At 46.5% G+C, this 27,507-nt stretch overlaps 1 protein-coding gene across 3 annotated transcripts in view; it reads left to right on the forward strand.

The window, feature by feature from the left end:
- The window catches only part of SAMHD1 (SAM and HD domain containing deoxynucleoside triphosphate triphosphohydrolase 1), an 89,652-nt gene that overhangs the window by 42,558 nt on the left and 19,587 nt on the right, over window positions 1-27,507 (forward strand). For all 3 annotated transcript variants that reach the window (XM_050918613.1, XM_050918611.1, XM_050918612.1), the window contains 5 exons: window positions 5,258-5,358; window positions 5,488-5,596; window positions 11,264-11,355; window positions 12,971-13,086; window positions 27,126-27,265. In XM_050918613.1, coding sequence (XP_050774570.1) covers window positions 5,258-5,358; window positions 5,488-5,596; window positions 11,264-11,355; window positions 12,971-13,086; window positions 27,126-27,265 — 558 coding nt within the window. The remainder of the gene's footprint in view (window positions 1-5,257; window positions 5,359-5,487; window positions 5,597-11,263; window positions 11,356-12,970; window positions 13,087-27,125; window positions 27,266-27,507) is intronic.

Below are 27,507 nucleotides of genomic sequence, written 5' to 3' on the forward strand. Positions count from 1 at the left end.
AGGAGCTCAGGGGCAGGGGCTTCTTCTCCCAGTATTTCCTAATACCGAAAGCGAAAGAGGGCCTCAGACCCATCCTGGACTTGCGGTGTCTGAACAAATTTGTAAAGAAGCTCAAGTTCCGCTTGGTCTCCCTGTCCTTGATCATTCCCTCCTTGGATCCAGGAGATTGGTATTCCGCGCTCGACTTAAAGGACTCATAGACTCTAGGACTGGAAGGGACCTCGAGAGGTCATCGAGTCCAGTCCCCTGCCCTCATGGCAGAATCAAATACTGTCTAGACCATCCCTAATAGACATTTATCTAATCTACTCTTAAATATCTCCAGAGATGGAGATTCCACAACTTCCCTAGACAATCTATTCCAGTGTTTAACTACCCTGACAGTTAGGAACTTTTTCCTAATGTCCAACCTAAATCTCCCTTGCTGCAGTTTAAGCCCATTGCTTCTTGTTCTATCATTGGAGGCTAAGGTGAACAAGTTTTCTCCCTCCTCCTGATGACACCCTTTTAGATACCTGAAAACTGCTATCATGTCCCCTCTCAGTCTTCTCTTTTCCAAACTAAACAAACCCAATTCCTTCAGCCTTCCTTCATAGGTCATGTTCTCAAGACCTTTAATCATTCTTGTTGCTCTTCTCTGGACCCTCTCCAATTTCTCCACATCTTTCTTGAAATGCGGTGCCCAGAACTGGACACAATACTCCAGTTGAGGCCTAACCAGCGCAGAGTAAAGCGGAAGAATGACTTCTCGTGTCTTGTTTGCAACACACCTGTTAATGCATCCCAGAATCACGTTTGCTTTTTTTGCAACAGTATCACACTGTTGACTCATATTAAGCTTGTGGTCCACTATGACCCCTAGATCTCTTTCTGCCATACTCCTTCCTAGACAGTCTCTTCCCATTCTGTATGTGTGAAACTGATTGTTTCTTCCTAAGTGGAGCACTTTGCATTTATCTTTATTGAACTTCATCCTGTTTACCTCAGACCATTTCACCAATTTGTCCAGATCATTTTGAATTTTGACCCTGTCCTCCAAAGCAGTTGCAATCCCTCCCAGTTTGGTATCGTCTGCAAACTTAATAAGCGTACTTTCTGTGCCAACATCTAAATCGTTGATGAAGATATTGAACAGAGCCGGTCCCAAAACAGACCCAAAAACAGACGCATATTTCCATATTACCATAATCCCCTGGCACCGGCATTACCTCAGGTTCATCGTGGCCGATGCCCGTCTGCAGTTCACAGTGCTGCCGTTCGGCCTGTCAGCAGCCCCAAGGGTTTTCACGAAGTGCATGGCAGATGTGGCAGCCTTCCTGCGCAAGCAGGGCATTCAGGTATTTCCCTAGCTGGATGATTGGCTCATAAAGGGCCTGTTGGGGAAAAGACCACCACTTGGTCAATTGATCAGACAGCCTGAGGCTCCTTTTATTGATATATCATTAATACATGTGTGCACACACGGAGAGTCAGCGTATTTCCTAGCAAGGGTTAAGTTGCTTTCCTGTACTGATTTTCGCCAGCGCTTATAAAGCTTAAAACCGCAAATTATTATATCTTGCTTACACATAAATCACGACCTTATTTAGCTATTACATGGCATATACTGCAAAACACAATTAATATTGTCCTTATATGTCATAACATATGTAAAATTGCAATCCTTATCTTTTCACTTCCTTATAAATGTCTACATGATTGCCAGAAGACCCTGACAGTTCAGTTACCCCTACTTGCGGTCAGGCTGACAAGCTTTGCGTGGCCCTCTGGGATTCAGTGTCTGGTGTCCAGTTCCCAATTCCGGCCAGCTGTTTCTACGCTGATACTGAGTTATTTATGCTAACACAAGCTTATTAATATGTTACTTTAGGGCAGTGATGAGCTGGTTATTAGGGAACTTTTTTTGAGTTTTCCCCTGTTTGCTAGCAGCATGATCATGGTTTCTGTATAATGAAACTGCCTTCTGGGAGTTCAGTTCCGCAGTTGGTTAATATAGCAACTTATTTCCTATAGCGTTAGTAATCTTAAGGCCCAGGGCCTATACTTATGATTTACAGGCAGTATATCTTTGATTTGTGCTTGGGGGGGGGGGGGGGGCTGATTTCCCTCTCAGGCCATACCAGGGCACAGGTGGAGGCTCAGGTGCTGTTCATCAGGCGGACTTTCCTCGAGCTTGGCCTCCTCTTGAAGGAGGCCAAGTCCACCCTGTCCCCTACTCAAAGGATAGAATTTATCGGGGCGGTCCTGAACTCGACCCACGCCAGAGCATACCTTCTGGAGTCCAGGTTCCGGTCCATGTCCAAAATCATTCTCGGTCTTCAACTCGCCCCGACCACCGCAGCAAGAAACTGCCTCAAGCTGTTGGGCCACATGGCGGCGTGTACCTATGTGGTAAGCCATGCCAGGCTCAGGCTGCATCCCCTCCAGTCTTGGTTGGCGACTGTATACCTGGACGCCCTGGATTCAGTGGTGACACTTCCCCGTTTGGTGCTGAGCTCTCTTCGGTGGTGGCTCGACCCGCAAGAAGTGTGCGTGGGAGTTCCCTTTGTCAGCCCTCCCTCTCCCTGGTAACGGACGCCTCGGATCGGGGGTAGGGGGCGCACCTGGGGGACCTCAGGACCCAAGGTTTGTGGTCGCCAGAAGACCTTGAGTTGCACATCAACATCAGGGAGCTGAGAGCAGTGCACCTGTCTTGCCTCACCTTCCAACCCCACCTGGCAGGCAGATGTGTCTCAGTCCTCACAGACAACACATCAACGATGTTCTGTATCAACAAACGGGGGTGCACGCTCCTCTCCCCTGTTCACGGAAGCCCTCACGTTGTGGGACTTTTGCGTGCAGAAGGCTATTCACCTGACAGCATCCTACCTCCTGGGGGAACAGAACGGCCTGGAGGATGCCCTCAGCCGCTCTTTCTGGGGTCACAAGTGGTCCCTTCGCCGGGATGTAGTGTGCTCAGTCTTTCGCCTCTGGGGTTATCCCCAGATAGACCTGTTCGCTTCAAGGGAGAACAAGAAGTGTCCGTTTCTACTCCCTCCTGGGCTGCAGTCTGGGGTCTCTGTCGGACGCCTTCCTCCTATCCTGGAGGGACGGCCTGCTGTATGCCTTTCCCCCGATCCCCATGGTTCACAGAGTGATCCTCAAGATCCGCAGGGGACGCGCCCGCGTAATCCTGATCGCGCCGACGTGGCCGCGCCAACACTGGTACATGTCGCTCCTGCATATGTCCACTCGAGCGCCCCTAATGCTGCCCCTGCTCCTGGACCTGATATGCAGGACCAGGGCTGCCTTCGCCACCCGAACCTGGAATCACTCCACCTCACAGCCTGGATGCTTCATGGCTGAACCCAGTGGAGATGCAATGCTCTTAACAGTTCAGGCACGTGCTGCTCGGTAGCAGGAAACCGTCGACCAGGGCCACCTACCTAGCCAAATGGAAATGCTTCTCCATCTGGGCTGCTCAGTGGAGGCAGGAGCCATTGCGGGCCCCGATTCCCATTATCCTGGACTATTTGCTCCACCTGAGACAGCTGGGGCTTTCCCTCTCGTCAGTTCAAGTTCACTTAGCGGCCATCTCAGCATTCCATCTGGGGGAGCAGGGTTCCTCGGTCTTCACGAACCATCTGGTTAGTCGCTTCCTCAGGGGCGTGGACAAGCTGTTTCTGCACTTTCGTCAACCAGCCCGACCTGAGACCTCAATTTGGTTCTCTCCGCCCTTACAGGAGCTCCCTTTGAGCCTCTGGCGTCGTGCTCTCTACTATACCTCTCGTACAAGGTCGCTTTCCTGGTCGCTATCACCTCGGCCAGGAGGGTCTCGGAACTCAGGGTGCTGACATCCAAGCCCCCGTACACTATCTTCCATAAGGACAAGGTCCAACTTAGGCCTCACCCGGCTTTCCTCCCCAAAGTTGTCTCCCAGTTCCACATGGGGCAGGAGATCTTCCTCGCGGTGTTCTATCCAAAACCACACTCTTCAGGTACGGAGCGGAGACTGCATTCCCTGGATGTCCGCAAGGCCTAGCCTTTTATATTGAATGGACCAAGTCGTTCAGAAAATCGACCCAGCTGTTCATTGCGGTGGCGGATAGGATGAAAGGGCTCCTGGTTTCATGTCAGCGGATCTCTGCATGGATCGCGGCCTGCATCCGGGAATGTTGTCATCAAGCTAAGATCCCTACTCCTCCGATCACGGCCCACTCCACAAGGGCGCAGGCCTCTTCCGCGGCGTTCCTGGCCCAGATCCCGATTCAGGAAATTTGTAGAGCTGCCACGTGGTCCTCCATCCACATGTTTACATTGCACTATGCCATTACGCACCAGGCTAGAGATGACGCAGCCTTCAGTCGTGCAGTACTCCAATCAGCAGTGAACTCCGACCCCATCACCTAGGTTCAGGCTTGTGAGTCACCTGCTTGGCATAGACATGAACAACCACTCGAAGAAAAAACAGTTACCCACCTTTTAGTAACTGTTTGTTCTTCGAGATGTGTTGTTCATGTCCATGCCAATACCCATCCTCCTGCCCCTCTGTTGGAGTGCCAGCAAGAAGGAACTGAGGGAGTGGAGGGTCGGCGGACCCCTATATAGGGCGCGAAGGCCGACTCTACGGACGCTGCTAGGGGAAAATCTTCCAGCTGGCATGCATGCAGCGTGCACACAACTGCTTGGATTGGACATGAACAACACATCTCGAAGAACAACAATTACTAAAGGGTGGGTAACAGTTTTTTCTGACTTTTTTTATTTTTCCAGTGCTTGGTAATGGCTGACTTCTTAAGTGCATCTGGCCCTAGACTGAAGGGTGCAAATTTTCCAAAATAGTCATCCCTGGCATTCGAACAGTACAGAGAGAATCTCTCTCCTCTTCTTATGACTGGCAGCTTGTGTCAGAGCTTGGAAGAGCCAGCGGGGACACAAACTGTCATCACTGTAAACTTCTATCAAGTGGCTTAAAGCTGCAGATTTTCCTTAATTCCGGTATAACTTGCAAATTAAGCACTCTTCTACCCATTTAATCCTGTTTGGGGAGTTTGCTGCTTAAACACCAGCTCTAGATACTGATGTCACAAGCTCGGTTTCTGAAAGTTAGTTTTATTTCTTTTTGTCAGATTTTGTTCATTAAATCAGTAGTTTTGATGTATTTATCCATACTGTCATGTGCAAAATCAAAATGTGTTTCTGACATCTATAAACGCATTCTGAAATTGCTGCTGACCATGAGTTAACCTGTTATGAATAAGCTGTTCTGCTTTTCCAGTGGCCATACCGTGGTCGACCAGAAGAGAAAAGCTTCCTTTATGAGATAGTGGCTAACAAAAGAAATGGCATCGATGTTGACAAATGGGATTACTTTGCCAGGTACAAATTTTCCGGACTTCAGTTTTATTATAATCCTAACAAAAAAAATTGCCCAATGCTGCTCCTTTTACTGTAAGTAAAATGTCATTATTGAATGCTTTTAACTCATTCTCTCTGGAATACTTCTAGGGATTGCCATCACTTAGGAATCCAGAATAATTTTGATTATAAGCGCTTCCTTAAATTCGCTCGGGTCTGTGAAGTGAAAAACAAGAAGCATATCTGTACCCGTGACAAGGTAAACTGCTTGGGGGAGAATGGAGGATGTTAACTTGTGAAGTATTATACTCTTGTAGCAGCAGATTGAAAAGCATAACCTGTAATCAAATGAATATGAGGTCAGTGCTACTCAGCTAATGGAATGCAACCCTGAAGTGGGTTGCATGTGGGAGCCTGGTGGGTTTGCTAGCATACTTGTGGAGAAAAGAGAGCAACAAAAATCTCTGGGTCGATTGGAGCCTGAGGAAGCTGGGCAAGGAATTGAAGAAGCAGCTCATTCCCTCTCCTTTCTCTTGTTGCTTCCAACATTTCCTTCAGAACTTTTTGTAGTAAAGTGAATGCACAGACCTGGAGCTGAGCCCAATGCAGGGACGGGGGGAGGTGCCTCCAAGCAGGCCCCCCCCCCCCCGAGGAAACACACAAAGTGATGCCACAGTGTGAATTTTTTGGCTGCATTGAGTCATGGACCAAAAATAGATAAACTGCTGTCTTAGGTAGGGTGCTTAGGAGGAATGGGAACTGGGAGGAAGTAGTCGCTGCCCCAGGAGATGCTGTCAAAAGTAACACAAGGTGAGAGGGGTAGGAACTGTTCCCGCTGCCACTCTTCTCATGGGGGGAAGGGCTGGATAAGAAGCCGTACTTTAAAGAGGTCTGACTGAGAAGCTGAAGCCCTTGGGGTGGTCTTCCCATCTCACACTGCCAGCCAGTCACCCTTATATCTAGTACCAGGGAAAGCAGTTGGCGAGTTGGCTTTTGGATGAGATTAAAATCATAGCCAGCTAGTCTTGAAGATAGAAGGTAGGTTGGAAGCCACCCACCAGTTGCTACTTTTCTTGTCTCTTTCCCAGTAATGCTAGAAGTAGCACAGCTTTGTGAACCAGAGTAGCTGGGAAACAGACATCCCCTTTCCTGCCAAATTATGCCTTGTCCGAGGGGGTGGTATTGCTCCTTGACTTTCTAGGTTCAGGTATCCAGCAAGGATTCCAACCTCTCTCAGCAATTCCTTCCAACTAGTTATTCTCAGGACCATATGTACTCTACCATGCTCGAGCTGTGTAACTTGTGAAATCTACTTGTGCTGCAGAACTTGTGTTTCTAAAAGTGAAATCTTAGATTCAACAAGTTTTGATTGTTCATGGCTGAGAAGAGATCTAGTAGTTCAAGCCCTTCCCTCCCCAAATTTAGTCATCTCCACCTTTGCCCACATGATGAATTCCTTACCAACGTCAAAAGCCTCAGCCAGTTCCCTAGTGCCAAAACCCAGCGCCCACACATTCGTGGATGCCCAAAGCACTCCCATTACCGACAGCACCAGCACTGGTACCGACGATGCCAAAAAGCATAGTGCTCCTAAACACTCAAGCTCTGCTGCAGGTGCAAAGGGGAAAGTTAAACCCCATGTCTCGGCACCTACAGCAGCCAGTAAACCCTTGGTACTGAGCATTTCAGAGCTCATGCTGCCACCTACTGTCAGCGTTATGCATTTTCAGCCAGACACCCGTGAGTACAATGCAGCATACAGTACTGTGTTCCCCGTCACACCGGTACCGACCTGGACTCATGACAGCTACTCCTGCACCACAGAGACTTATTTGTCTCATCAGTACCTCAGTCCTCCCTCCTCAGTACTGATGGCATCTTGATACACAGGGCTCTTTCCCAGCCCAGCTCTCCACAGTTGTCAGCACACTGCTATAGTGGGGAGGATGAGGGAGAAGAGGATATGATAGTCTTGCCTCAACGTTCATTTCCTGTAATTTAGTCCTGCCACACAGGCACCACCAGCCACTGGCTTCTCTGCAAACTTTGCAAACAAACCCTGGTTCAGCCAGTCTTGGATGCCTCCTATGCCATTCCAACCACAATGGCCATTCTGGCAACCCTGGGCACCATGCCACCAACAGTGAATACCCAACACTCTGCCCGCAACTGGTGCACACCAACCACCTGTGCTGCCTTCACATGCACCTCCTAGTGTCCCCAAACGGGGGGCCAAAGAATAGGAGGAATTTTCAGACCCAGATGTCATAGTTGACAATCATTTTTCCTCTTTTTCCCTGGGTGACACAATTATGCCTCCTACCACAACGGAGGATTTCAGGCAGTTTCAAGATCTCTACAAGAGAGTAGCGGGTTCCCTTGACATTTCTCTGGAAGAGGTCCAGGAATTGTGCCACAAGTTAGTGGACATACTACATACGTCCACTTCATCCAAAATCACCCTCCCTGTGAATGAGATGATTATGGATCCTGTCAAATTACTCTGGCAACCCCCAGCAGTGATTCCACCTACCTGTAAAAGATCTGATAAGAAATATTATGTACTAGCCAAAGGCACTGAATTTCTCTTCTCACATCCAATACCAAATTCGCTGGTTATAGATGCAGTAAATGAAAGGGGCAAGCAACAACACTGTAGGAATACCGCATACAATAAAGACTGGAAACGACTTGATCTATTCGGTTGCAAAGCATATTTGGCTGCAACATTACAATTGAAGATTGCCAATTATGAGGCCCTATTGGCAGAATAAGGTCACAATAATTACGCCAGCCTTTCTGAATTTACAAACTGTATTCCTGAAGACAAAAGAGAACAGTACAAAGCCATTATGGAGGGTCACCTCATCACTGGAACAGTGCTTCAAACTGCCCTTGACTCTGCTGATTCCACAGCAAGATCCATAGCCATAGCGGTCATTATGAGGAGAGCTTCCTGGCTTCACCTGTCTGGCTTTCCAAAGCTAGTACAGTCCATTGTAGAGGACTTACTGTTTGAAGGTGCCAAGCTCTTTGCAGACAAGACCGTCAAGCCATTATGCACACTGTAAGACTCCAGGGCCACTTTATGATCCCTAGGTATCCACACACCTAGGAAGAAGAGATGACCAACCAATTACCAAACTCAGCAGCGATTCCGAACCCTCTCATACACTCAGCGCAACAGGTTCTATGACCAGCAGAGCCACAGACAGAAAACGCCCAGGAGAAGGCAATCTGCCTTCTCGACTACTGCATCCCAGCCAACCTCCAGACAGCATATTTGAAGTTGAGGGCTCGAGAACCCCATAGCTCTCAATGCTGGCACCATCTCCCAATGGCAAAATCTTTGGAGATCGCCTAATCCCATTTTACCCCATTTGGAATTCCATCACCAAGGACAGACGGGTATTGGAAATAATCAAAAACTGGTTACTCCATCCCCCTTACCTCCAAGCACCCTACCCACCCCTTTCCCCATCCCTCTTCAGGGACCCCTCTCATGAACACCTACTGCGCGAAGAGGTGAACCATCTTATATTGCTGGGAGCTGTAGAACCCATACCAGCCGAGTACAGAGGGAAAGGATTCTATTCCCACTATTGCCTCATGCAGAAAAAGACAAGAGGTTGGAGACCTATTTTAGACTTAAGGCGACTCAACAAATTTGTAAAAATACAAACATTCAAAATGGTCATGCTAAGCACCATAATCCCAGCATTAGAAGTGGGGGCTGTTTCTCAGCCCTTGACCTCTAGGACATGTATTTTCACATATCTATCCATCCATCCATCCGTCTATCCACCCACCCATTGCATCAGAATTTTCTGCGATCTATAATAGCACAGGACTATTTTCAGTACAAAGTCCTACCCTTTGGCCTTTCCACTGTGCCAAGAGTATTTTCCAAAGTACCCATTGTAGCAGCAGTCCACCTATGCACAGAGGGCATAATGATATTCCCGTACTTGGACAACTGCCTGCTGAAAGCACTAACACTGCAGACAGCCATACACACCACACCCAACTTACAATCCATCTCTTTACCCCCTTGGGTCTTCAAATAAACTTTCAAAAGTCCCCCCAACACCATTTCAGCACCTCAAATTCATTGGGGCGGACCTCCACTCCCTCAAAGAAACTTCTTTCCTTCCAATAAAATGCTTTCAGACTCTAGCCACCTTAGTCTCAACAGCACAGAACAGACCGCAGGGTTCTGCCAGGACGTGCCTACAGCTTCTAGGCCACATAGCTACTACCACCTGTGTCATCTGTCACGCAAGGTTATACATGCACTATCTTCAAGCCTGGCTACGGACACAATATGTCCCTCACAGGCAGAGCACGCACAGAGCACGCACAAACTCCTCACCATGCCCAGTGCGGTTGAGGATTCCCGGTTTTGATGGACCAACTCAGACAACATCTGCACTGGAGTGCCCTTCATACAGAATCCGCCTGCCATTACCATTACTACAGACATTTCCCTCCTAGGCTTGGGGGGGACACACCTACAGATGCATTCTGTACAGGCCTGTTGGTCTACAGCAGAGTCCCAACTTCATATCAGTCTGCTGGAACTTCGCGCTGGTCGCAATGCCTGCTCATACTTCCTGCCATTGATCTGACACAAAATAATACAGATCCTCACGGACAATGTCACCAGTATATTCTACATAAGCAGACAAGGGAGAGCATGATCACATTCCCTATGCATGGAAGCCATGCACCTCTGGCAATGATGCATCAAACACAACATCCACATGATAGCATTGTACTTACCCGCTGCCAAAACAGCATGGCAGATGCTCTCCGGTGCTTTCCCCTTCAAAGCTGGCCGTAGAGAAACAATGCTTTGAAGGGGAAAGCGCTCCTTCTCTCTGGTCCCTGGCTGCCCCTGCTCCTTCTGAGTCCTCCGGCCCGTGCTTGCAGGGCCGCATTCTAAAAGGGGCTTTAGAGCTGCAGGCCAGGGCCCCGGGGCCCCCTTAGCCCAGGGCCCTGCAGCCCCTAAAGCCCCTGCGTTCCAGGTGGCCTTGCCTGGGGGAGTGGGGAGCTCCCAGAATCGCGGGTCCCAGAATCGCAGCCATGGGGGCAGTCCCACGCTGCGCAGATCCACCTGCACACCCCCTGCACCAAACAAGTAAATGCTCTGCACCTCCTGCCTGCCCCAGCCCTGAGCCTCCTCCCGCACCCCGACTCTGAGCGCCCTCCCGCACCCTAACTCCCTCCCAAACCCTGCACCCCCGGCCCTGAGCCCCAGGGGTAAGCTAGGGGCACCTCCCCACCACAGTAAAGTACGGTATATACCTTTTGTCTGCCCCAAAATTTTTTTCCTTGGAACCTAATCCCCAGCATTTACATTAAATCTTATGGGAAAATTGGATTTGTTGAACATTGTTTCACTTAAAGCTTCATTTTTCAGGAACAGAACTACAACGTTAAGCGAGGAGTTACTGTAGGGCTTAGATGTCATTGCTCACAATGAACTACTTCCAGCAGGGAGATTTCACACTTATTGCATATTCATACTGTCCATTGATTATGGTGCTGATAACTTTGTAAAGCATCAGACGTAAATCTGTCAAGTATAGCTTTCAACACTCTTTTCTGTTGTATTGTTTAGAATGTAGTATTTGATACCTTCAAAATTATTTTCAAAATGCAACCTCTTTGTTGATCAGTCACTGTACGATCTCTTTCATCACAACTATAGAAGCTAAAGTGGTAAAAGCACAGTAAAAATGGGACTGTACCCACATTATTACAAATCCAGGTGTAGAAGCTGCTCCTGACTTCAGAATGGTGAAATCACCCATTCCGTTGTGCAGTGGAAACTGAACTGTGACAGTTACTTTCTTTGAATCCTCAGTGCAGTATCCACTTGAGTCAATATACAAATAAAAGGTAACTTCATCTTTTATTGCAGGAGGTTGGAAATCTGTATGACATGTTCCATACACGGAATTGTTTGCACCGCAGAGCTTACCAGCACAAGGTTGGCAACATCATTGAAACAATGTAAGTGTCCATTGTGTATTTTGATTGTTCATGGTTAAGGCTACAATTTTCAGCCTGTGGCGACTGGGAGCTGCAGGGTCCTTGCAGTGGCCGGGAGCTGCTGGGTACCCCCAGGGGGCCCCTTGGAGCTCTGAGCCACTGCAGGTGCTGGGGGTAGCATGGGCGGTGGGGCCCCCGGGAGCTCTGAGCCACCAGTGGTGGCAGGGGGACTGTGGAGCTCTGAGCTGGGGCCCCCGCAGCTGCCCAGCTGCCGGTATGGGGACTCCACAGCTCCCCTTTTTGTCATGGATATCTTTAGTAAAAGTCAGGGACAGGTCAAGGGCTTCCGTGAATTTTTTTTATTGCCAGTGATCCATAACTTTTACTAAAAATGTCTTGGACAAAATCCTAGCTCTGTTCCTGATGAGTTGCTGAGATGAATGAAAACCTGCAGAGTTAGAATTTCTGTGAAACCAAGCATGTGTTTGTGCCTCTGTAAAAGGCACAAATTAAGTTTTCTATATGCAGTTTTACAGGACCCTATCTGTACCCTAATCTGTGGGCATCCCTTGGTCATTCATCACACTAAGGCAATTTGGCTATATATATAGCCTTCTGCCTTTTTGGTTCTAGATTGATTTTATATATAAACTTAAACTAGTTTTTTTTCTTAGAGACCATCTGAACCCAGTAGATTTCCAACTGCTAGAAATAGCTTCACTCCTCTGAACTTTACTAATCTTAAAATGTTATGCTAAATCCATTTTGGAATATGTAAATAATCAATAAGGTATAAAGTGGTGTAAAATCCAGCTGATTCCCATTGGATTACTCAAGACTTAATTTTTAAATAAGTGTTTAAAGTTCTGCAGTATGGTGGTGATTGTGCTTTTGTTCATACATATAAATAAAAAAAATGAAGGGAATAAGAACTCTCTCCTAGCACACTGAGAACCAGTTGACAGCAGATTGATGAAGCCCAGTAACAGAGCAGATGACCTTTTCATACTGTACTTTTGTCCCTAGACACTGGATGTCTTTAAACTGTTAAAATTTAGGAAGAGTCTGAAAAACTGTATTTTTAAATAATTTTTTGCCACATCCAGTGGGTGAATAGCTATGACAGACTGATACACTGATACTTCCCTAGCAGCTTACCTCAAAAAATGCTTTACAAACATTTATCCAACTTAGTTATTAATTCATGGAGCTATTTAGTCACCACCAAGTGTGTTCTGCTGTGCAGTACTTCTACATTATAACAGTCTGAGCGTTGGCCCCTGACTCCCATACTCCAACAGTCAACCAAACAGTAATGTCAATCATGCAGTCGGAAGCACTGCATAGCGGCAGTTTTCTAGTTCATCAGAATTATGAAGGTTTATGTGAAAGCCCTCTATTAACTAATCGAAAGGTCAGTTATTTACTGTTTGGTTGCTTCAGCTTCTGCATTAACACACCCAGTTAGGAGCCCGGTTTAGTCAATGGGAGACATGAAATGTTACAGCATAACTGACTTCTTCTGGCTTCATGCTTGGAATGCTTATTAGCTAATGGTCCTTTTATTTGTAAACGTTGTGGCTTTTCATTTTCTCTTTTTAAAAACACTAAATCCATATCCTGTGTCTCAAAATAGGATTACAGATGCCTTTCTAAAAGCAGATCCCTATATTAAAATAGAGGGCACTGGTGGAAAACACTACAAGATTTCTACAGCAATGGAGGATATGGAAGCTTACACTAAGCTGACAGGTAAGCTTTCACTGATAGTGACATGTTCATGCCAGTTTACATGGAGTATCTGTTTAAATAGGGTAGGCAGAATTTTTTATGTTTTTTAAATTTGGACAGATTTTTTTTTTATCTATTTAAATTTTCACAGTTCACAATTATGGGGGGGTGGAGTGTATCAGACATTTAATGACAGACTCATAGACTTTAGGGCCAGTAGGAACCATCGTGATGATCAGCTGTCTGATCTCCTGCACATTGTAGGCTGCAGAACCTCACCCACCCACTCGTGAAATAGGCCTATAACCTCTGGTTGAGTTACTGAAGTCCTCAGATCTTGATTTAAATACTTCAAGTTACAGAGAATCCACCATTTACTCTAATGCAGGCCAGCAAGTGACCTGTGCCCCATGTTGCAAAGGAAGGTGAAAAACCTACAGGGTTTCTTCCAGCCTGGCCTGAAGAAAAATTCCTTCCTGACCCCAAATATGGTGATCATTTAGGCCTGGAGCATGTGGGCAAGACCCACCCACTGGACACCTGAAGGAGAACTCTGTGTAGTAACTCAGACGCTCTCCATCTAGTGTCCCATCTCTGGTCTTTGGAGATACTTGATAGTAGTCACAGATGGGGCATATGCCATTGTAGGCAGCCTCATCATACCCATCCCCTCCATAAATTTATCAAGCTCAGCCTTGAAGCCAATTAGGTTTTTGCCGCCAATACTTCCCTTGGAAAGCTGTTCTAGAACTTCACTCCTCTGGTTGTTAGAAACCTTCATCTAAATCCAAGCTTACATTTGTTGGTCAGTTTATATCCATTTGTTCTTGTGCCAGCATTGGCCATAGCTCCTCTCTTCTCCTTCCCTATTTATAATAGGGCTGTCGATTAATTGCAGTTAATGTAAGCGATTAACACAAAACAAAGTAACTAGATTAAAAAAGAAGTCACGACTAATCGCAGTTTTAATTGCACTGTTAATAATAGAATACTAATTTTAATTTATTATAAATATTTTTGGATGTTCTATTTTTTAAGCTATATTTATTTCAATTACAACACAATACAAATTTTACAGTGCTCACTTTATTTTTTTATTATAAATTATTTGCACTGTAAAAAGATAAACAAAAGTATTTTTCACTTCACCTCATTTAAGTACTGTAGTGCAGTCTCTGTCATGAAAGTGTAATTTACAAATATAGAATTTTTGTTGTTTCTGAGAGCTATGTTTAAAAAAAAAAAGAGTAACACTTTAGAGCCTACAAGGCCATTCAGTCCTACTTCTTGTTCAGCCAGTCACTAAGACAGACAAGTTTGTTTACATTTACGGGAGATAATGCTATCCGCCTCTTAATTACAAAGTCATGTGAAAGTGAGAACAGGCATTCTTATGGCACTGTTGAAGCCAGTGTTGCAAGGTATTTACACTTGACATTGGTGCCGACTCCATGGGCGTTCTGGGGCTGGACCGCCCATGGGGAAAAATTAGCGGGTGCTCCTCACCCACTGGCAGCCAAGCTTCCCCTTTCCTCGTCTCCCCCCCCCCCACACGCGCCGTGTCCCCACTCTTTCCAACCCCTGCCGCCTAACAGCTGTTTGGCGGCGCTTAGGACTTTCCAGGAGGGAGGTGGAGGTGTGGGGACACAGTGTGCTCAGGGGAGACAGCGGAGAAGTGGCAGGGCAGGGGGCGGGGACTTGGGGGAAGGGAGCGGGGCTGGAGTGGGAAAAAGCAGAGTGGGGCGAGGACTTTGGGGAAGGGGAGGAATGGGGTGGGGCGAGGGCGGTGCAGGGGTGGGAAGAGGCGGGCGCAGGGGAAGGGTCGACACCCACTAGGCAGAGGGGAAGTCGGCTATGGTGCCAGATGTATTAAACATTCATATGCCCCTTCATGCTTTGACTACAATTCCTGAGGACATGCTTCCATACTGAATTTAAATTGATATTCTATTATTGTTTAACAGTGCGATTAAAATTGTGATTGACTGTGACTATTTTTGTAATCTTGCAATTAATTGTGATTATTTTTAATCGTCTGACAGCCCTAATTTATCAAGTGCAATTGTATCTCCTCTGAGCCTTCATTTTGTTAGGCTAAACAAGCCAAACTCCTTAAAGTCTGTTCTCATAAGATAGGTACTCTAGTCCTCTCATCCTAGTAACCCTTCTCTGCACCTGTCCCAGTTTGAATTAATCTTCCTTAAACATGGTTGCACACAGTATTCCAGATGAGATCTCACCAGTGTCTTGTATAAAGGTAATAACACTTCCCTCTTGTGACATAGTGCACTCGCTTCTTGTGAGTGCCTCCTCCTGTCAGCTGGGTGCTATCCTGCACTCTTTCCTTTCTCTTCCTCCAGCTGTCCCTGTTGGCTGTTAACCTTGTCAGGCAGGTCTTTGGTGGCTCAGCTCTCCAGCCAAGTCACACAGAGTCAAAACGCATGAAGGAACCCCTTCTGTGGTAACAAAGTCCAACAAACGGTTGGCCTTCCCTGGGGTATTCAGCCCCGTCTCAGGGACTGGTTAAAGTCTAGGCCCTTTTTTGGATTTTTAGTACAGTGTCTTATCCCCTTCTTGGGGCTTAGGCCACTTCCTCAGCAGCCCTTGGGGGTGGTCCCTGGCCTGACACTACTCCGGGTCCCAACTTTGTACTGCAGCTATGTACTGCTTCCCTTTAATAGTTTTTGCTGCTGTATTCCCTGTGTTGCGTCCCACTTGATCCCATCACCTTCTGGGATCTCTGCCTGTTCCCTGTTTGAGCAGGGTCTCTCCCAGTTCTCCTTGCCTGTACAGTTTCTCAGGCCTGGTCTACGCTGGGGGAGGTGGGGGTCGATGTAAGATACACAACTTCAGCTATGGGAATACCATAGCTGAAGTCAACTTATCTTATTTCGACTTACCTCCCGTCCTCATGGTGCGGGATCAACAGCCGCGGCTCCTCCATTGATTCCGCTACCGCCACTCACTCTGGTGGAGTTCTGGGGTCGACGGGAGCACGTTCGGGAATCGATATATCGTGTCTAGACGAGATGCGATATATCGATTCCTGATAAATCGATCGTTACCTGCCGATACGGTGGGTAGTCTGGACATACCCTTAGTCTCTGTCCTGATTTCTAAGGGTTTTCTCTCAGGCCTCTTTGCTCAGAGAGCATCACAGTCCTGTCTTTGCTTGAGCAGGGCCTCTCCCTGGCCTCCTTGCTGATCTATCCTTCTTCCATTCCTTGTAGAGTTTTTGCTTTCTCTTATTAACCTGTTTTGAGATGCTTGTTCATCCAGTTTGGTCTACAGCCCTTCCCTATGATTTTTTTCCCCTTTGGGATGCAGGCTCCAGACAGCTTCTGCAGCTTTGACTTGAAGTGATTCCTCACTACTTACCAATGCTAAATCTAAAATGGCTCACCTCTTATTGGTTCAGTGACTATTTGGCAAAGAAATCTGTTGGCTATCACATCCAGGAATATTTGGACCCTAAACCATTATTAGTACCTCTTGTCCTCCAATCGATAACTGGGAAATTAGTCTTCCATAATCACATAGTTTCCAATAGTATTTATTTAATTAAAAATGTTTGAAGTCTCTATCTTTATCCAAACCAGATCCTGAAGGCCTGTAACAAAGCCCAAGCACTATCCCATAGGCGCCTCTGTTAGCTTTTTTTTCTCCAAGTGACTTTTTCCCCAAACAAATTCAGTTTTATCCATTCCATCACTTCTAATTTCTTTATGGTCTACCTCATCTTTAATATACAGTGCCACTCCACCACATTTACCTTTATTTCTGCCTTTCCTGAACAGCACATACCCTTCAATACCTGTACTCCAGTCATGACTACTATTCCACTGTGTTTCTGTTATCCCTATAATATCTAGTTTTACTTCTCACGTGAGTAGTTCTAGTTCCTCCATTTTGTTATGCAGGCTTCTTGCATTGGCATACATGCATCCTGACTTTGTTGTTTCTGCTTGGCTTCGCCCAGATTCCTCACCCAATTGGATACAGTCATTCAACTGCCAGTATCACCTATCTGACTGTTAATGTAATTGATATTGACACTATCTTTCATCATCTTGTCTGCTTTCCTACCCGCTATTGTTTCTTTCTCCATTGCAGTATCATTTTTTTTTTACTGGATTTCCTCCTCCTTAGAATCGGGCATGGAGATTATGTGGGTCTCTCCTAACCTTCTCCCCGAATTCCTGGTTTAAAGCTTTTTTTAATCAGTTGTTCCAATCTCCATCCAGAAGGCTATTTCCCTCGCTTCTCATGTGGAGTCCATCCCATGAGAACTGTCCTCTGTCCGTAAATGCCTCCCAGGGGTCAAACATCCCAGAACCCTTTTTTATAGAACCATTGCCTGAGCCATCTGTTTATCATAGTCTTGTCTCACTTTCACTCTTATCCTCTAGGGACAGATATAATTCCACTCAAGATCACTGGCGCCTCCATTTCTTTAAGTGTCTCCTCCAGCCTGGCAGTGTTCCTTGATGCACCCCAGTGAGAATCCAGCAGTATAATTTGTTCCCATGTGAAGGACAATCAGTGCGTTCCTTCCTGTTCCTATTAGGATTGTATTACACCCTCAGGTCTACATCCTGTGTCTTTGCTCTCGGCAGACAGCACGCCCTTCTGTTCTCCAGTTCAGCACTGGTGACAGACCTGTCTGTTTTTCTTAACAGGGAATACCCAGTCATGTAGACCTGCCTGTTCTTGGTTTTGGTGCAATTCTCTGGCCTTCCCCTTTCTGTTCTTTCTAGCTGCAGGTGATCTTGTCTTCTGTTCTCACTTGCAGTCTTCTGTGAGCCATTCTCTGTCCTCCCGAGAATCCAAACTCTGGCTGTGTCCATTGTCTCATCCCCTTTTCTTGTAGGACTAGCCACTCTTCTTCCTTGTTGTCCCATTTTCTGTTACTGCCTGCCTCGCTCATTCACTTTCCAACTTAACTAACCTGTTCCTCAGTTCTAATTCTCTTTTGCCAGCTGATCTTTGCCTGTGACTTATTCTTGTTGTCACATGCTTCCACTGGCCACTTTCCTCATCTAGCAGTCTATCCTCACAGTTCTCTGGTCCAGCTTGCATCTGCAAGTCTTGAGGTTTCCCTTTAGCCTCCTCTCTCCTTCCTTCCATCATCTGTTCAAATTCCTTTTAAAATTCAGTCATCATTTCTAGCTGCAGCTCCAAACCTTGGATCTTCTCTCTTCCTTCAGATCTGTCAGGCAGCACTTCATACAAATGGAGCACCTTTCAGATATCCGCTCCAGAATAATGTACATGCCGCAGCTTCCTCATTCAATTATCTTCATTTCCTCTCCTATTATTCAGGTCACTATCTCTGCTGCTGCTCTAGATGTCCTAGCCTCCCCTCCTAAGCGCCCATCAAGAAATATCGATGAGGAAAGAAACACATGGGCATCCTGTCCCAAACTGCCCTGTTTTCAGTTCTGATTTGTTGACTCCTGTGCCTCTGGCTAGTTGGTTGGCAGTTTTTATAGGCCTGCTGATTGGGGAAGCCGTCAATCAAGATTCATCTGTGATCAATGGTTCTGATTCTCTCACAGGACTCTGCCCCCACCAGACTATGCAAACTGAAAACCAACTGAAACTAACATTGAGATTCAAAAAGTTAAGGCTTTATAAACTGTTAAAACACAAATTATCAACAGCATATGTCAAGATATACCAATTAACTATCCTTAAATCAATAATTCACACCTGTTTTACAATTTGTTTGCTAGTCCATTTGTAACAAGTTCATTGGCTGGTCTGTACTGAAAAGTTACATGGGCATAGCTACGTCTCTTGGGTATGAAAAATCCACGCCCCAGAGAGACTTGGGTAAGACCACCTAGCCCCTGGTGCAGGCAGCGTTAGGTTGACAGAAGAATCTTCCATTGACGTAGGTAGTTCAAGGCCCAGGAAGGGGTTCCTCGGGCACTGGTTTCCATGCCCCAGTACTGGCTCGCTTAGAACACCATATATCGCCTCGTATTGATAGCATGGAGGCCCTAGTACCAATATTTTCAGAAGGACCACTGTGGTACAGACTCCTGCAAGCGCTGACAGTCTTGGTATTGAATTTTTTACAGTGATAACACTTTCTGTAGAACCAAAATTACTGCTTTTGTCAGTGGTTAAATTTTCATCTGTGTTACCAACTGATGCTACTTGGGTACTGAGCACGCCTATGGTACTAAGTAGACAGTATGCTGAGGATTTGCTTAAAACCCCTACTAGAATTGCTGCTCTTTAGTTCAGACAACAGCAGGGAGGCGTTTCCATCTCCTTCCTGGGAGATGGTGTCATCTCATTCCCTGGGGTCTAGGTTCTTTGACCCTAAAACATCAAAAAGGGCTTCTTGAGCACACTGCTATTATCCAAGGCTTAAGAATTCTAGATGATACTGCTACTTGGTATTAACGGCCATGGTCCCCTGAACTATATCCTTATGCAACAACTTTGGCCATACTGGACGCCAGGAAGCTAGCTTCTACAGCCCAGTGTACGGCTAGGTTTCCTTCTCCACCATTTACTGGGAACATTTCAAGCACCAGTTCCACCTGCTTAATAGTAGGAGCAGGACTCTGGGGAGGACTTCCAAACTGATGATCGGACCAATCATTTTCATCTCCTGATCAGGCTGTGCTGCCTTCAACATCCAGTATTCATCAATAAGACCTTTCAGGATGGTGGACATAGTAGAGATTCTAGTGGAAATTGTCCAGGACAAGTCTTGCAAGCTCTTGGATATTTTACATACCTCCATGCCAGGGCACCTTGTAGTACCCATCAGTGAGGGCTTTTTGGAGCCAGCCAAGCTGCTTTGGCAAATGCTTGCTTCCTTGGTGCAGACACCAAACAGACAAATCGGTGTTACCGGGTGCTCCTAACAGCCTTGGAGCAATTTCTGTACTTAGTGTCTGGCTCACTGATTGGAGCAGCAAGTCCATAAGAGGACAGAGCATCAAGGTCTGCTGAAATCAATAACCTGAGACAAGGATCCCAAAACATTAGATTTATTCAGCTGCAAAAATTACTCCTCAACCAGCCTGCAGATGAAGATTGCCAGTTATCAGTCTTTACTGATGAAATGGCTGATTAAATTGGGACTCTTATCTCCCAATTTTCTGACATGATCCCTCTTGACCTCAGAGGAATTAAAATCTTGGTGGCGCAGCTTCTGATGTGCACTGATCTTCAAGCATCTCACACAGTACCCAGATCTATGGCCACCTCAGTTGCCATGAGAAGGGTCCTCTTAGTTCCAATCTGGCATCCCAAAAGAGGTGCAAACAGTAGAAAATCTGCTGTGTGGTGGATGCACCTTCTTAACCCAAGGACTGATCATCCTCTAAAAGACTTTAGAGTAAACCTCAGGTCTCTGGAATACTTGCTTCAAAAAGGAAGCAAATCAGGCCTCAGCCAATCTCCGGGCAACCCTACTTGGCACAGCTCAAACCATCTGCATCTGCTGTTTCAAAGTAGGAAATCATCTGTTTTGATTGCATCATCTTCCCATCCTGCAGCAACTTTATCGAGGCAGCAAATTTGTCTCCTTGGTCAAGAGTGGCGTAGAACCCCTTCTGGATTTTTTTTTTTATGTCCTTACAGTTAAGGAACTATTTGCTTTGTTTTCATGGGGTCTGGAACACCATCCTTATGGACTGCTGTGTCCTAGAAATCACAGAAATGAGATATGCCATCTGATTCCAGACTCTCCCCATCACTCACCCACCTTCCTTATCCCTTTTCAGGGATACCTCTCAGAGAATATGCTGCATCAAGAAATGCAATTGCTTCTAAATCTCCGAGCAGTAGAAGTAGTAGCTGAAGAGTACAAGAGGAAGAATTTTTATTCCCATTACTTTATCTAAGGAAAAAGGGGAGATGGTGCCCTGTTCTGGACTTGAGAATGCTGAACACCTTCATTCAGATTCAAACTCAGGATGGTTACTCTGGCCTCTGTAATTCCCTCTCTTGATCCACAGGGCTTGTACACAGCTCTGGAGCTCCTGAATACTGACTTTCATGTAGCAATCCACCTGACCACAGGAAATACCTGAGGTTCCAGGTGGGCAATTCGTGCTACTAGTACAGAATCCTGCTACGTGGTCTGCCCATAGTGCCCAGGGTATTTATCAAACACCTTGTGACAATGCTAGCTTACCTGATGAATTGAGAAGTCCAGGTTTGCACCTGTCTAGACAACTGGCTTACTTGGGGAAGGTCTCTGCAAGAGGTGACCAACTCCATACAGCTGACTCTTGGTCTTTTTGCCTCCTGAGGACACAGTGTCAGCAAGAAGTCAGTGTTAATTTCTGCTCAAAAGATAGAATTTATAGGTGTAGTTCTGAACTCTATTACAGCAATGGTCTGTCTGCCCTAGGGAAGACTCTAAGCCATAATAAATCTGGTCAACCACCTACAAGTACCTCAGACATCTGTAAGAACGTCTCAGACTTCTGGGGCACATGGCTTCCTTCATCTATATAACTTAGTAAACTTCACCTTCGATGCATATAAAGGTGGTTGACAGGCACCTAAAGATGAAGGGTACAGGTCCTTCCAGAAGTTCTGTCGTTGAACTGATGGAAGGATCCTCTAAAAATATGCAAGGGAGTGTCCTTCTCTGCACCATTGCCATAGAAGACTCCGGTAACAGATGCCTCCAGGGTGGATGGGGAGCCACCTATGCAATCTTCTGACACCAGATTTATGATCTCAGGAATCCTAGTTACATATAAACATCCTAGTGCTAAGGGCTGTCCATCAAGCTTTTACAGCATTCCTACCAGCTCTGAGAGGCTTAACCTTTCTGATCATTACTGACAATACTACAGCAGTGTTTTATATCAGTAGGCAAGGGGGAGCAGGATTCACTCCCCTTTGTCAAGAAGCAAATCACCTTTGCAATTGATGCCTGTGACATGAGATTACTCCCATAGTGCTTTTAGCAGGCTGGCAGCATGTTCTGGCAGATCACCTCAGCAGACAGTTTTCAAGCAACCATGAATGGTCATTGTAGCATGTAATCATTCAGGACACATTCACCAGGTGAAGTCAACCTGCTGTAGATCTATATGCAACAGAACAAAAACATGTCACAAGTTCTGCTCCAGCGGAGGCCAGGATCAGGGTTCTCTGTAGGATGCTCTGGATCTAATGTACGTATACCCTTCAATTCCACTAATCCCAAGAATCATTAGGAAGCTGAGACAGGATTCCACCAAGATGACCATGCTGGCATCTGGCTGAAGCAGTTCTGTTTCTCAGACTTGGTGAATCTCTCCATTCGACCTCCAGTCCAGTTACCTCTTCAGCCATAAGTGATATTGCAAAGGGAGGGGCAGATCCTCCATCTGGATCAAACTTCCCTGTACCTCACAGAATGGATGCTGGTTGGCTAATAGCAGTGGAGAGTAGCTGCTTATCAGAAGTACAACATATTCTTAACCACAGTAGAGGGAGACTCAACGAGGCATGCTTATTCGGCCAAATGGAAGCTGTAGTAGAAAGAGAACCTGGAACACGGGGCCTGGTGCAAGACCTGAGGCCTGAACCAAAATTAGCAAGAGTCAGGCCCTGTTACAAAGCAAATGCCTGCTTAAAAGTTTGCTGTCCAGTACATGAACTTTGCAAGAATATGGCTGGTGTTGCTAAAACACAGGCTTTCCTAAGAAGTACTAGGCACTAGGTATTCACGTAAATACATCCCAGAAGGATAATACAAGCACATCCCGATATAAAGTTATGGTATAAACACACTCCCCAAAGATGGTACACACTGACCCCTCCTAAAGATAAGGTCAGGATGACAGGGTAATGAATAGAAGTACTTGTGGCACCGTAGAGACTAACAAATTTTATTTGAGCATAAGCTTTCGTGGGCTACAGCCTACTTCATCGGATGCATAGAATGGAACATATAGTAAGCAGATATATATACACACATACAGAGAACCTGAAAAGGTGAGAATTGTCCTACCAACTCTAAGAGGCTAATTAATTAAGAGAAAAAACTTTTGTAGTGATAATCAAGGTAGCCTATTACAGATAATTTGACAAGAGGTGTGAGAATACTTAACATGAATAATGAATGGCAATGTTTTGTTTGAACCAGCAGGTACAAAGTGTAGGGTGGTAACTAACCACATCAGAAGAGTAATACGTAACTTATTTGTATCAGCGTATAAAAGAGAAATCATAGGAGGGGTGTCTTTGTCTGGCCTGGTGGCAGCGGAAACTCCCGTTGCTAGTGACAAGTGGAGCTGAGTCCTTGCCACTCGTGTTAGTGTCCCCGTAGAGTCTGCCGGGTGCTAGCATTGTGTCTTCAGGGCAATAAACCTGCCTGAGCTCCTTGATCACCGAACTGAGTCTGTGGTCGTAGAAGTGCTGCCAAGGTCTGCTGGGCCAGCTATCTGCAGGGTTGGTAAAGCATATGGAGAGCGCACGCACGCAGGCCAACTGACAACAGAAGCCAGGCTTCACCGTTGGACTCATCAACATCAGTTACCTTCATCTCAAGCTCAGATACCTGATATAATGGAATACCTCCTGTCCTTGAGGAATTCAAGATTGTCTAGAACGGGGGTAGGCAACCGATGGCAGGCACGCCAGCTGATTTTCAGTGGCACTCACACTGCGTGGGTCCTGGGGGCTCTGCATTTTAATTTAATTTTAAATGAAGCTTCTTAAACATTGTAAAAACCTTATTTACTTTACATACAACAATAGTTTAGTTATATGTTATAGACTTAGAGAAACAGACCTTCTAAAAATGTTAAAATGTATTACTGGCATGTGAAACCTTAAATTAGAGTGAATAAATGAAGACTTGGCACACCGTTTCTGAAGGGTTGCCAACCCCTACTCTAGAAGTTCCCTTAAGATCCACATAGCATCCATTTAAGCTTTCCGTCCTCCTATACAGGGTCACTTAACATTCTCACATCCTGCAGTAGCTAGGCACTTATGTGCATATATTCCACTATTCAGGGAGTCTCCCCCTCTTTGGGATCTCAACTGACTGATGGGTTTAATGCATCCTTTGAGCCCGTGGCTGTGTTTCCTCTTCCACTTGTCACTAGCCCTACTAGTGGTAGTAACATCAGCTAGAAGGGTGGGAGATTACAAGCACTCATGGTGGGTCCCCCCATACACAATATTTCTTAAGGACAGGGGAACCTTCAGGGCTCACCCAACATTTTTGCCAAAGGTTGTCTCTGCCATCTGAATCAACTAATACACCTGCCTGTGTTTTTTTTCTCAAGCCACATTCCAACAAGGGAAAAGCTAAACTTCATACCTTAAGTAGGATAGCACCCACAATACATCTTGATAGGACTAAGCCATTTGTGGCTTCACCTTGGTTAATTGTAGCTTTTGCACATCAGGCTATATAAACCAGAGATGACTGAATTGGATTTTTACTTGCATTAAATTATGCTATGAAATAGCTTATTTAGACCCACTATTGAGGACTACAGTTCATTCCACCAGGGCTCAAGCAGCTTCTGCAGCTTCTTTGAGAAGTGTTCCGGTAGTGGAATTCTGTGCATACACTTATGAAACGTTACTCCATTGTAGAATCATCAAGATCTGATGCTCACTTTGCTACAGCCGTATTACAAATAGACTCCTAGCATCCACATCCTGTGATTTGGGTCACTGCTTGTGAATCAAACAGTGAATCTGTATGGACAAGCACTTGAAGAAGAAATAGTTACTTACCTTACAGCAATTGTGGTTTTTTGAGATGTATTGTCCATATATTCCACAACCTACCCTCCTCAGTTTATAAGCCAACCTCTCCAAAATGGATAAGTAAAAATGGAATTTTTTTATGACCCATTCATAAGCCGACCCTATAATTCAGGGGTCAGCAAACTTTGGTTCCTGGGCCATGAGGGTAAGCCGCTGGTGGGCCGAGATGGTTTGTTTACCTCGAGCATCCGCAGGTACAGAGGTTAACCTAAGTAAACGAAGTGTCCCATCCCGTCCTGCCAGCTGCTTACCCTGATGGGCCAGGACAGCAACTGGTGGGGAAATTTTGGGGGGGAGAGAAGCTGGGGATTAGGGGAGTAACCCCTATGACCACCCCCCATATGACCCCACCCCTAGCCCAGGACTCCCATCACACTCTCTCCATCCCATCCCTTCCCACCTTATCTGCGGAGGGCCAGGGGAAGACGTGTCTGGCCTGGCTGGAGCAGCTCCACAGGCCAGACCAGACGGCACGGCTGCAGCATGTTCCAGCGGGCTGGGCCAGGCGGCATGGCCGCAGCATGCTCTGGTGCCTGGGTGGCACGGCCATAGCCTGTTCTTGGGAGCAGGGCTGAGCGGCACAGCTGCAGCCTGCCAGCCCTGGAGCTATAGCTGCTTTGGAGGCAACGGAGAGACTGTGGCCCTGCCTCTTCTCTTCTGGCTGTGCTGTCTCTCCTTGCTCCCTCTGTTGGGGGGAGGGGCTGTGTCCCACCTTTCCCTCTGTATACCCGTTCATAAGTCGACCCCCTTCTCTGGCACTTTCCTTTTTTACTAAAAAAAAAATTTGGCTTATGAACGAGTATGTACGGTACTTAATCTAAGTTAGTTGGCATACTTCAGTTCCCCCTCACATGCAGCACTTTTCGTACCTTACTTTAGGAAATAGGCTTGTGTTAGTTCCGTAATGCTGGGGATTGGCATTTTCTGGTGCATGCTGAATGGGTGAATTGGGATGTAGTATGACCTGGAATGAAAGAGGGTTGTTAATGCTGGAGCTGTTAAACTTTCCATCCTGCGGTTGGGAGGTCAGGAAACCTCTTCTTTCAAACTGATGCTAATAGTATTGTGAAAAGCCTGTGGCAGCCCACACTATTCTGGGGGCTTGTCTACATCAGAAAGTTGCAGCGCTGGTGAGGGAGTTACAGCGCTGCAACTTAGGAGGTGTACACATCTGCAGGGCACCACCAGCGCTGCAACTCCCTGTTTGCAGCGCTGGCCGTACTCCCGTTTTGTCTCGGGTGTAGAGGATCCAGCGCTGGTGATCCAGCGCTGGTAATCAAATATAGACACTTACCAGCGCTTTTCTTGACCTCCGTGGAATAAGCAGGTATCCCAGTATACCTGAGGAAGCCTCTGGTAATCAAGCTGGTCTCCTTCCCCGGTTTGCTCTCGCGTTCCCCGAACCCCGAGCAAGCAGGTCTCCTTCCCTGAGGTTTGCTGGGTGGTTCCGGGAACGCGAGAGCAAACCGGGAAAGGAGACCAGCTTCGCCGCGGTTTGCTCTCGCGTTCCCCGAACCCCGAGCAAGCAGGTCTCCTTCCCTGAGGTTTGCTGGGTGGTTCCGGGAACGCGAGAGCAAACCGGGAAAGGAGACCAGCTTCGCCGCGGTTTGCTCTCGCGTTCCCCGAACCCCGAGCAAGCAGGTCTCCTTCCCTGAGGTTTGCTGGGTGGTTCCGGGAACGCGAGAGCAAACCGGGGAAGGAGACCAGCTTCGCCGCGGTTTGCTCTCGCGTTTCCCGGAACCACCCTGCAAACCGCAGGGAAGGAGACCTGCTTGTTCGGGGAACGCGAGAGCAAACCGCGGCGAAGCTGGTCTCCTTTCCCGGGTTTGCTCTCGCATTCCCCGAACCACCCAGCAAACCGCAGGGAAGGAGACCTGCTTGTTCGGGGGTTCGGGGAACGAGAGAGCAAACCGGGAAAGGAGACCAGCTTCGCCGCGGTTTGCTCTCGCGTTCCCCGAACCTCCCTTGAAGCCGCCCAACAGCGCTGCAGTGTGGCCACATCTAACACCACTTGCAGCGCTGGTTGCTGTAAGTGTGGCCACTCTGCAGCGCTGGCCCTATACAGCTGTACTAATACAGCTGTAACAACCAGCGCTGCAAAATTTTAGATGTAGACATGGCCTGGAAGTAACTGAAATGTTTAGGTTAGTGTGTTGGGTAACTCTTTGAAAAATGGTGTTTTCATTTCTTGGCATGTGTTAGGCTTTCTATGTAGATATATGTTCATAGATGCACAGCTTCTCTCTGCTGTAACAATTGGATATATGGCTATGTAAATGAAATGTATTTAACTTTGACAGATAACATCTTTCTGGAGATTCTGTACTCTAGTAATAAAGAGCTGGCTGAGGCACGAGAAATTTTGCGTAAAATAGAGCTTCGTGATCTATATAAGTATTTAGGAGAGACTCGGACTGAACCAGGAAAAGAAATTACAGAGGTAAACAGCATTCTCAATCCAATCTCTATTGACAGAGGGCTCCAAATTCTGCTGCCTATTTTAAATATGCACTTCTGACTATTCTGCTGATTTGTCTCTATTCTACTATCATTCCTAAAACTGCCTGGGCCAATGGTAAATTGCATGTCTTCTTCAAAACTCAGCCAGTAAGCGTGTGAGGGCTGTTACATGGAGGAAGCCGGGGGAAAGATAAGAGATTTGGATAAAAAAGATAACTGCTG

Source organism: Gopherus flavomarginatus, chromosome 11, assembly GCF_025201925.1.
Source record: "Gopherus flavomarginatus isolate rGopFla2 chromosome 11, rGopFla2.mat.asm, whole genome shotgun sequence".
NCBI lineage: Eukaryota > Metazoa > Chordata > Testudines > Testudinidae > Gopherus > Gopherus flavomarginatus.